General features: G+C 43.3%; 1 protein-coding gene across 2 annotated transcripts in view; it reads right to left on the bottom strand.

Moving 5' to 3' along the window:
• Window positions 1-3,763: 3,763 nt before the first annotated feature.
• The window catches only part of LOC139478679 (dystrobrevin beta-like), a 173,257-nt gene continuing 165,359 nt past the window's right edge, over window positions 3,764-11,661 (bottom strand). For both annotated transcript variants that reach the window (XM_071261245.1, XM_071261244.1), the window contains 3 exons: window positions 7,543-7,732; window positions 6,899-7,055; window positions 3,764-5,541 (listed from right to left, as the gene is read on the bottom strand). In XM_071261245.1, coding sequence (XP_071117346.1) covers window positions 5,401-5,541; window positions 6,899-7,055; window positions 7,543-7,732 — 488 coding nt within the window. In that variant the 3' untranslated portion in view covers window positions 3,764-5,400. The remainder of the gene's footprint in view (window positions 5,542-6,898; window positions 7,056-7,542; window positions 7,733-11,661) is intronic.

Below are 11,661 nucleotides of genomic sequence, written 5' to 3'. Positions count from 1 at the left end.
ACACCACAAGGAGTAATGACACTTAGTTCAACACATTCACACTCAACCGACGGACATTTCCACAACTAACTCCCCCGTCCTACCTACCTCCTTGTGTCGGGGATCGACCATCTCCTAGGGGGATCTGGCAAATTTTGTACACAAATTAATTTAATCCTGCTCTAATATACTGGCTTAAGTTTTGGATGAAGAATATACTGTGGATATACACAACTCCAATTTTGATAGGGATATTTGTATGTTTCCACGATACTCATATGTCAAGTGTAGAACTGATTATTCCTATAGAAAAATTGAATAGTATATTATACATTTTTCTTGTTAAAGAAAATGTGTTAAAAAAATCCCCCCAATTCCCATTAAACATTAAATACAGTCAAGTCTTGTTAATCCGACAATCGGCTTGATTCGACACAATGATTAAATCAGTGCTATTTAGACCTGTTAATCCAACAGTCTCGCACTCCGACACACCTAATTTGTAACGAATTGCTAAAATCAGTCTTGGTAATCAGACACAGTGATCAGTATACTCCGTGGTCATCTGCCCCCGAGCACACAGCCCTGTGTTTGACGTGAAACGAGTTGCCTTTGGCTGCAAGAGAAGCTTGCTTAACAATAAACAATTAACATTTTCAAAAGTATTTTCAATCGGTGATACAGCCCGTAGCTGTAGTTCGGAATGCCCTGTGTCAAGTTTTCCGAGGTCGCATGATTAGAAAACATATTCCGCTAACAATATAACATAAGAGCATGACTATTTCCTTTGTAATTATTTAATTTCAAAGAACATATTTCATTATCTATCGTGTAGTTGTCCAATTTTCGATCACAAATGTTGATTCTACTTAATTTCGTTTATCCGACATACTCATTAATCCGACATTATCATATTCAACCAACCATGTTGGATTAACAGAACTTGACTGTATAATGGTTGGCCATGAAAGGAGTTCTATCAGACTAATACCAAAAATATTATCTTAAAAAGAGAGTCTACGTAGTTGTTTTGTGTGAAGGACAGAGCAGGTCGCAGGTTTTACGTGTTGATCTTGGGTATACAGGATAACCAGATACCCTATTGGCAACAATGAGGTGGTCACTAGTTTTGAAATAATTTCTGTTCGACAGTCAGTTGAGAGACATGTTTGAGTTGGGTACAGATCTGCCATCTTATATTTACACTGTACACAGGGTCATGTACAAATCACAGCATGAAAGACATTGTCTTACAAAACATCAGGAATCACCTCGGGCTGGATGAACACAACACATGGATACGACCTCGCATATACCTCGAGGTCACAAATACTTCGTCACAAGCATATATAGTACACAGAACAAACACAGGTAAACCGGCTCCACTGGTCACACATGGTCACAGAGGTCCATCACAGAAACAGAGGGAAGGGAACAAAATTATCTCCAGAAACTTGTTCTGCCATTCCTAACCAAGTTTGTTTGTTTGTTTGTTGTTTAACGCCGCACTCTGCAATATTACAGCTATATGACGGCGGTCTGTAAATAATCGAGTCTGGACCAGACAATCCAGTGATTGATATCATGAGCTTCAACCTACACAATTGGGATACGATGATATGCATCAACTAAGTCAGCACGCCTGAATTCCCGATCCCGTCAGTCGCCTCTTAAGCAAGCATGGGTTGATGAAGACCTATTCTAACACGGATCTTCACTCGTATCCTAACCAAGTACTATCTGATGGTCCAGAGTTCTAACTGGTTGGCCTGTGTAATATCTGATTGGCTCTAGTACTGACTGGTTGGCTCTAGTTCTGACTGGTTGGCTCTAGTTCTGACTGGTTGGCCCCAGTGGTCCTGTGACCAGAGTGCAGGCAACAAATCAGAAGTTAAGCAACAGGGAGAAGATAGTTGGGTGACCGTGACTCCTGGGAGATCCTAGGGCTTCGGTTCTGCCCCACACTGAAGCACATGTGGTGTCATATTAGACAATTGACTTTGCTCGAAATATGCCTCTGTTCCCCCAGCATTGAATGGGTACCCGGTAGGATAAGATGCCTCACGGGCAGCTTGGGTTGAATACTTCCCAGGGAGCTGAGAAATTATATTGAGCGCACACTGATCCCCTTGACCAGGGTAATAATGGTGTGAGTGCTTTGACACATTACAAATAGAAGTAGTAGTTGATTGTCCTCAGTACTAACTGATTGGCTCTAGTACTTACTGATTGGGTCCAGTAATAACTGACTGGCACAAAGCCAATCTGACAGGCCCTAAACCAATGCTATCGAGGTGCTACAGCAACCGTAGTTCATTAGTATGTTAAAAGGCACGACAAGTAAACGTGAGAATACTTGACTATGCTATCAACATATTCAAGACATAGTTGACAGTTTTGCTTGACCTTGACCCTGTGTGACCAGCAACAACCTTGACCTCAGCACCCATCATAGCCGCCTTGAACAACAGTGACCACGGACATAATTTGCTCTACTGGTGAGTTCTCACTGTTTCAATAAAAGTCAATTTCATTGTATCAATAAGATCAACCTAAAATACATCATGGCACCAACTGACAAAACTAAGAATCGTAAAAAGTTAAAGCTGATAACGGGATAAAAATAAAACATTAACCTCAAAATCTACCGAGGATGATAAGAACTGATGTAATTAAGATATGTGTGGACTTCTACAACCGATATTGGATCAAAAATATTCACAATACTGTTTTGCATTATGTCAACCAAAATAAAAGTATACTACTCCAAAGAAGTAAAGGAACACGCAATTCTTTCATATTACTATAGCTTATCTGTCACAGCATGACAATTAACTTTGGTCATATGAAAGAATCGGCTGTTCTTTAAATTCTTTTGAGTAGCATATATATATTCAAATAGTTACTGAATGAAATCCGACAATGGAACAATTTAAGGTGCCATTTGTGCTGGATGTGAATGTTACAAAATGTCACCACAAGAATAGAAAACTCAACCCATGCATTTACTGGAAGAACAACAGCGAAAAAGACAATCTGAAGTTTGAAAACATGAGAGCTTGTGTAGTATTGCTTTCATAAGGGTCATTATTTACTATACAGAGTGGGAACAACAAGTTTATACAAGTATTTACACGAACAATATTTGAAACAAAATAATCTCTCGACTTATCCAACAGAATGTACAGGGGTGACGGAAACAAATCCTGCATAAAAAGATGAGGAATCCTATTGAACATGTTGCTGGTACCACCCAAATTTCAGTCTGCCTGTCTATGAAACATCTGTTGTAGATCACCTAGATGTGAGCAGTAGATGCCGACCGATACACCCGAAACAGCTCTAACTTAGTGGCAGACGTCGACAATACACCAGGAACTGCTCTAGCTTAGTGGCAGATGTCCACAATACACCACGAACTGCGCTAGCTTAGTGGCAGATGTCGACAATACACCAGGAATAGCTCTAGATTTGTAGCAGACGTCCACCCATACACCCGAAACAGCTCTAGCTTAGTGGCGGACGTCGACAATACACCAGGAACTGCTCTAGTTTAGGTGCAGACGTTGACAATACACCAGGAATAGCTCTAGATTTGTAGCAGACGTCCACCCATACACCAGGAACAGCTGTAGCGTCATTGACCTATGCACCAGGAATAGCTCTAGATAAGTGGAAGATGTCGACCCATATACCAGGAATAGATATAGCTTTGTGGCAGATGACTACTTATACAACAGGAAAAGATCTAGCTTTGTCGCAGATGATCGTCCATATACCATGAAAAGATCTAGCTTTGTGGCAGACATCGACCAATACATTAGGAATAGCTCTAGCTTCATCGACCAATATACACGAACAGTTCTAGCACATCAACTAGTCCCTGGAGGCAGACGTCGACCCATACACCAGGAATAGCTCTAGCTTTGTGGCAGAAATTGACCCATGCACCAGGAAAAGCTCACTGTTAGTGGCAGACGACCCTTACACCAGGAATAGCTCTAGCTTCATCGACCAACATACCACGAACAGCTCTAGCACATCAACTAGCCCCTAGAGGCAGATGTCAACTTACACTCCAGAAACAGTTCTAAAACATCATGTAGTCATTAGTGGTAGATGACAAACCTATATTTGCTCTCAGTTACATGGAAGTGAACAGATTCTTTCTAAATTCCCAAAGTCAAAATTATTTCCCTATCTCATTCTCTTTCGAAAGTATACACAGCTTGTATTTGGCGTCAATAAAAATCTGGACAAAAAATTGTCAGTTTGATGCTCAAGTTATGAATCTATCCTGTCAGCCAGAGCATCGTAAACAAGAAAACCCAGATCAAATTTGCCATTTTAAACAAGAGTTAAATAACCTGTAAATCTAAGCAAATGTCAGGACAGTAAAAGCATTGACATCCAGGTTGCTCATGCAATTGTGGGTTTCAGACAGGGCAAGAAAAGATTTCATTTTTAACAAGAAATAACACAATCCTAAGCAAAAAACTGCATTCCTCAGCACTATTTAGGTATTGCAACTTTGAAACTAAATTACAGTTATGACATATTTGATTCTGATATGCGCACAAAGAACTTGTTGCCAGCACCATATATTCCATGAATTAGCAGTGAATGTGTTAAAAATGGCAATCCTTTCCTGAAAACTTTGGTTTTAGTGTAAATTAAGACATGCACTCAATATTTTCCATCCAATCTTTCCTGTGAATAGCTCCTCCATGAATGACAAACGACTCTAGACAGCTCCTCCGTGTGGCATTGCATTGTTTGCATTGGATACATATCTATATGATGAAAAATACTATTCCAGTTATTCTTTCTGTCACGTTTAGGGCAGACACAGGATGGACTAACAAACAAACAACATCATAACACCATATCTCAAGCCGACCCACATCATGACATCTTACCTCAATCTGACTCACATCAATGTTTTCTCTCCACAATACACAATAGGTCATGAAGTGCAGTGATTTTTGTACCACCACATGACAACAGTAAACTATCTTACACAAATTCTTGAACACAGACGTCATCACATTCTCTTGGTCATCAGCTGCTCGTTCGTCCTGTAACCATGGCAACACAACACATGTGCTCCTTGCCTAATACAAAATGGCTGCCAGTATACTTCTTGGTTTAATACGTATTACATACCAAGCACAATGTGATATCATTGTTATCACCCACACATTTGTTATCACCCAAGCAGGATTATACATTCCCGTATCGCTTGCAGATCAGACTTGGTTGTCAATCATTGTTTCTATGGCGTATATACACAATCGGCTGACCTCTCCAGACGAATGGTCGTGGTATGCAAGTCAACATGATCATTCATGCACCATGTGCGCTACGGTCCGACTATTCAACACAGGGTATTTACACTGGCTCCACCAGCCTGGAGATGTATCATCGGTTCACCCATCTGCGAGTGGACTCCTCCCAGTCTGTGTTGCCACCTTCCTCATCATCGGTCCGGATGTACGACTCCTCGTCTGTCTGCAGGTAGCTTTCCTCGTCGGTGGTGTACCGACTGCTTGTCATCAACTCCTGGTGGGACAAAGAAAACAATTATAGTATTCGTTCGAAAAATATACCTACATGAATATCGCCAATGTTTTGTTCAACAACAAAGATTTATAAGGTACTTTATTTGCCGGGCCATAGGGAATGGCGGTCGCAAGAATTACCAGTCCAAGGCTAATTTCACCAGTAAAAACGAATGAAGGAAAGCCTAAGCCCCATCATACATCACCTGTCGGACCGCCCATCCATTGTATCAACACTTACTCCAAGCTGGAGATTACAGGGGGCCAATTCTACCCAAGAATTCCCATGCTTGATTTGCAAACATAAATATTAACACCTGACCCCAGGATGATTGTCATATAGCTCTGTATATCCCTTACCACGGGATGATTGTCATATAGCTATATATCCCTGAGCCCAGGATGATTGTCATATAATACTGTATATCCCTTACCCCTGGATGATGGTCCTGTAGCTCTGTATATCCCTTACCCCCGAATGATTGACATATAGCTCTGTATATCCCTTAGCCCAGGATGATTGTCATATAGCTCTGTATATCCCTTACCCCGGGATGATTGTCATATAGCTGTATATCCCTTACCCCAGGATGATTGTCATATAGCTCTGTATATCCCTTACCCCGGGATGATTGTCATATATCTCTGTATATCCCTTACCCCGGGATGATTGTCATATATCTCTGTATATCCCTTACCCCGGGATGATTGTCATATAGCTGTATATCCCTTACCCCAGGATGATTGTCATATAGCTCTGTATATCCCTTACCCCCGAATGATTGACATATAGCTCTGTATATCCCTTAGCCCAGGATGATTGTCATATAGCTCTGTATATCCCTTACCCCGGGATGATTGTCATATAGCTGTATATCCCTTACCCCAGGATGATTGTCATATAGCTGTATATCCCTTACCCCAGGATGATTGTCATATATCTCTGTATATCCCTTACCCCTGGATGATTGTCATATAGCTCTGTATATCCCTTAGCCCAGGATGATTGTCATATAGCTGTATATCCCTTACCCCAGGATGATTGTCATATAGCTGTATATCCCTTACCCCAGGATGATTGTCATATAGCTGTATATCACTTACCCCAGGATGATTGTCATATAGCTGTATATCCCTTACCCCAGGATGATTGTCATATAGCTGTATATCCCTTACCCCAGGATGATTGTCATATAGCTGTATATCCCTTACCCAAGGATGATTGTCATATAGCTCTGTATATCCCTTTCCCCAGGATGATTGTCATATAGCTGTATATCCCTTACCCCTGGATGATTGTCATATAGCTGTATATCCCTTACCCCTGGATGATTGTCATATAGCTGTATATCCCTTACCCCAGGATGATTGTCATATAGCTCAGCATTCTCAGTCGTCTCCACTCCTTTTCCACTACGATCATCGTCGGTGCGAACGAAGGACTCTCCGTCATCTGTGTTGAGGGCACTGTCATCGTCTGTCCTCACGTACGACTCACCATCGTCTGGAATGTAGCTGAAAAACACAACACAAGTGTCACTTGTAAACATATTCCAAGCAACAATTTTGGCCTGTAATATTATTAGGCAACCTATAAAGAACCAGGGTAGAATAGATCTTCAGCAACCCACGCTTGCCGTAAAAGGCGACTAACGGGATCTGGTGGTCAGACTCACAGATTTGGTAGATGCATGTTATCGTATCCCAATTGTGTGGATCGAGTCTCATGATGTCAATTACTGAATTGTCTGGTCTAGACTCGATTATTTACAGACCGCTGTCATATAGCTAGAATATTGCTGAGTGCTGCGTTAAACAACAAACTTACATACACAAACACACACACACACACACACACACACACACACACACACACACACACACACACACACACACACACACACACATATTTACAGGTTGTCATCACATGGCTGTAATATTGCTGAAAGGGACGTTAATATTGCTGCAAGGGGCGTGAAGCAACAAACAAAGGTCTACTCACGGGTCTTGTTCGTTATCACTTGTGGTCTGGCTGCTGTTCTCGCTGCGCTGTCGACGAGCCCGCAGTTGGGCGAGGAACTCGGACTCTTGCTTCAGCCTCCAGCGTATATCATCCCGCCACGACTCGATGTCGTCCGTACCCGTAGACCGCACCATGGAATCGTTCTCATAGTTGTCAGAGGAAGAGTGCCCTGCAATTTGGAAACACAACCGAATACAACCTAAATGACACCCATACCAGTTTTGTAAAAAGAACAATGTAATTCGAGAGAGTGAGTGAGTTGGGTCAACACTGCTTTGAACAGCTCTATTCCACATTGGTTAATCTAGACCATACAGGAAGAAAGCCAGTTGTGACAGGGGTGATAGTGAGTGAGTTGGTTGGGTGTAACACGGCTTTGAACAGTTACATCACATAGTGTCAGCTTAACGTGGAAAGCCAGAGTAATGCAGATCTATGACTTTGATGAAACCCATGGGTATAGTGCTTACTCTGCTGGGTGAGTCTGGGACTCATCTCAAGGATCTCTGGTTGGTGAGTCTGGGACTTAGACCCATGGATCTCTGCTGGGTGAGTCTGGGACATAGGACCATGGATCTCTGCCGGGTGAGTCTATAGGACATAGGACCATGGATCTCTGCTGGGTGAGTCTGGGACATAGGACTATGGATATCTGATGGGTAAATCTGGGACATAGAACCATGGATCTCTGCTGGGTGAGTCTGGGACTTAGACCCATGGATCTCTGCAGTGTGAATCTGGGACATAGGACCATGGATCTCTGCTGGGAGAGTCTGGGACTTAGACCCATGGATCTCTGCTGTGTGAATCTGGGATTCGGACCCATGGATCTCTGATGGGTGAGTCTGGGACTTAGACCCATGGATCTCTACTGGGTGAGTCGAGGACATAGACCAATGGATCTCTGATGGGTAAATCGGAGACAAAGGACCATTGATCTCTGCTGGTTGAGTCTGGGACTTAACCATGGATCTCTGATGGGTGAGTCTGGGACTCATCCCATGGATCTCTGCTGTGTGAATCAGGAACATAGGACCATGGATCTCTGCTGGTTGAGTATGGGACTCAACCATTGATCTCAGCTTGGTAAATTACAGACGATTAGACAGCCTGGCCACCCATGCTGCCATACAACAAACACGACAAAGACATGAGAGTTTGTATGTTCACAGTGCCATCCATCAGCCAAAGGCCACCATGATACAGCTGAACCACTGCTGACAGTTGTACAACATCTGACAGCTACATACTCAGTCAACAATCTCCCTCAAGTTTGTGCCCAGACTTCCCATCATTCATCATGATCACTGCTGCTGTTTTAATCCCCTGTTTTGTCAGTGTCTTCTAAAGCCCAGATTTAACATGGCTGGTAAAAGCTATTTTCCTGCCACTAATCTGCACTCCCGTCAACCCATCTTACACTGTTATTTCACATGTGTTTATGGTTTAGCTCAACTTTACAAACTAGATTGAATGAACCTCGGGGTAACCCCGTCAGCAGCAGCAACAAACATCATCAGCATCAGTGTTAGGTTGGCTCAGCCTAGACTGCTGCTGGCTCGGTCTTCTTACACACATTTCATGAGTGAGTGTGTTGGGTTTAACCCGACTTTGAACAGTATTCCATTCATATCATGGCATGTCTGTTTCATGTGGGAGGAAAGCCAGAAGTGATGCAGGTCTGGGACTTAAACCTATGAAACTGGGTGAGTCTGGGACGTCTCATGGATGTCTGCCGGGTAAGTCTATAGGACATAGGACCATGGATCTCTGCTGCGTGAGTCGGGAAAATAGAACCATGGATCTCTGCTGGGTGAGTGTGGGACATCTTATAGATCTCTGCTGGGTGAGTCTGGGACATCTCATGGATGTCTGCCGGGTAAGTCTATAGGACATAGGACCATGGATCTCTGCTGCGTGAGTCGGGGACATAGAACCATGGATCTCTGCTGGGTGAGTGTGGGAAATCTCATAGATCTCTGCTGGGTGAGTCTGGGACATCTCATGGATGTCTGCCGGGTAAGTCTATAGGACATAGGACCATGGATCTCTGATGCGTGAGTCGGGGACATAGAACCATGGATCTCTGCTGGGTGAGTGTGGGACATCTCATAGATCTCTGCTGGGTGAGTCTGGGACATCTCATGGATGTCTGCCGGGTAAGTCTATAGGACATAGAACCATGGATCTCTGCTGGGTGAGTCTGGGACTTATCTCATGGATCTCTGCTGGGTAAATCTGGGACGTAGAACCATGGATCTCTGCTGGGTGAGTCGGGGACATAGAACCATGGATCTCTGCTGGGTGAGTCGGGGACATAGGACCATGGATCTCTGATGCGTGAGTCGTGGACATAGAACCATGGATCTCTGCTGGGTGAGTCTGGGACTTATCTCATGGATCTCTGCTGGGTGAGTCTGGGACTCAACCGATGGATCTCTGCTTGGTGAGTCTGGACAAAGACCCATGGATCGCTGCTGGGTGAGCCTGGAACTTAGACCCATAGATCTCTGCTTGATGAGTCTGGGACTTAGACCCATAGATCTCTGCTGGGTGTGTCTGGGACATGCCATGGATCTCTACTGGATGATCTGGGACTTAGACCCATGGATGTCTGCTGGATGTGACTGGGACATGCCATGGATCTCTACTGGGTGATCTGGGACTTTGACCCATGGATGTCTGCTGGATGTGTCTGGGACATGCCATGGATCTCTACTAGGTGACCTGGGACTTAGACCCATGGATCTCTGCTGGATGTGTCTGGGACATGCCATGGATCTCTACTGGGTGATCTGGGACTCAAGTCCAAGTGATGCAGGTCACAGACGTTTACCACTTTGGTGAAACACACAAGCACGGATTTAGTGGATTGGACCGGGATTCAAACCCATGATCATAAGTTTGTGGCGCGCATAAGCAAAGCAACTTCGCACAGCGAACAATGGCACCTTAGACAACTGGGCCACTCATGCACCCTAAAAGCAATAACTTTGTAGATATACACAACAAATATAAAAAAAACCTATGTAACGCTGTTTGAATAGTGTCATAAAAACCTATGTTGCAACTTCAACGTAATCATTTATATCACAGAAACTGTTTACTTTAAATGAATATGATGACTCGACAAAGTCTAGCAAGTTGAACTCGTTTTCCTTCCTGTAACAAGACCAATGAAACCGTCTCCGATATTTATCCACACCCGTCATTATTGTTATTAAACACCAATATTAATGATGACATTTGACCACACAGCAGTACATTGACTGGTGATACATTAGGGCTATTTTAGCTCCATTTATCCCCCAATCCCATCTCGGCCTAAGCTTGGTTTGTGTGATTACCGCCCTAAGTAGTTTCTGTGTAAATAACTCGGATAAATAACAACGCTTGTCAGTTCCCATTCTGTCTAATGAGCAAACAGCTCTGAACATGCCAGGTATCACATTTTACAACCGGACCTGCTGTTCTTGTCCACTTTATTCCACCAGCATCGCAATTGGTGTAATTTCTATCAATGTAGCCGAACAAAATTGTACTTTCATGAAGCAGATCATGGCCAATGATTGAAGACAAACACAACCACTGTTTTCAGTGTTTGTTGTCCTAATTGCTTTAACTTAAAAGCCATTGAAACTTTGGAACTGAATGGTTTTAAACAGAGCAATATTTCTGTTATGAAATTCGAAAATTGATCATATTACTGAGAATCAGGACCTCTTCTAGGCCTGAAAGGCAAGCTATTCTTACTTGTGTACGGGTGCATGGGTGGCCCAGTCGTCTAAGGCGCCGCGATTCGCTGAGCAGAGTTGCGTCCCTTGGGCACGCAAGAAACCTATGATTGTGGGTTCGAATCCCGGTTCGCCCCGATTATGTTTCTAGGGTTGTCAGCACCATACATGTGCTCGTTGGGTTCACCGACGTGGTAAACGTCTGAGACCTGCATCACTTCGGGCTTTCCTCCCACATTAAGCTGACACGCCGTGATATAACTGAAATACTGTTAAAAGCGGCGTTAAACCCAACTCACTCACTCACTCACTTACTTGTGTACAGGTTGGAAATAAAGGGGTCAATCTAAAAACATATGACTGT

The sequence above is a fragment of the Haliotis cracherodii genome, unplaced genomic scaffold (genome assembly GCF_022045235.1).
Source record: "Haliotis cracherodii isolate W230 unplaced genomic scaffold, xgHalCrac1.p SCAF_4, whole genome shotgun sequence".
NCBI lineage: Eukaryota > Metazoa > Mollusca > Gastropoda > Lepetellida > Haliotidae > Haliotis > Haliotis cracherodii.
The sequence above is the reverse complement of the archived record's forward strand: the minus strand, read 5'-3'. Positions and strand labels throughout refer to the sequence as shown.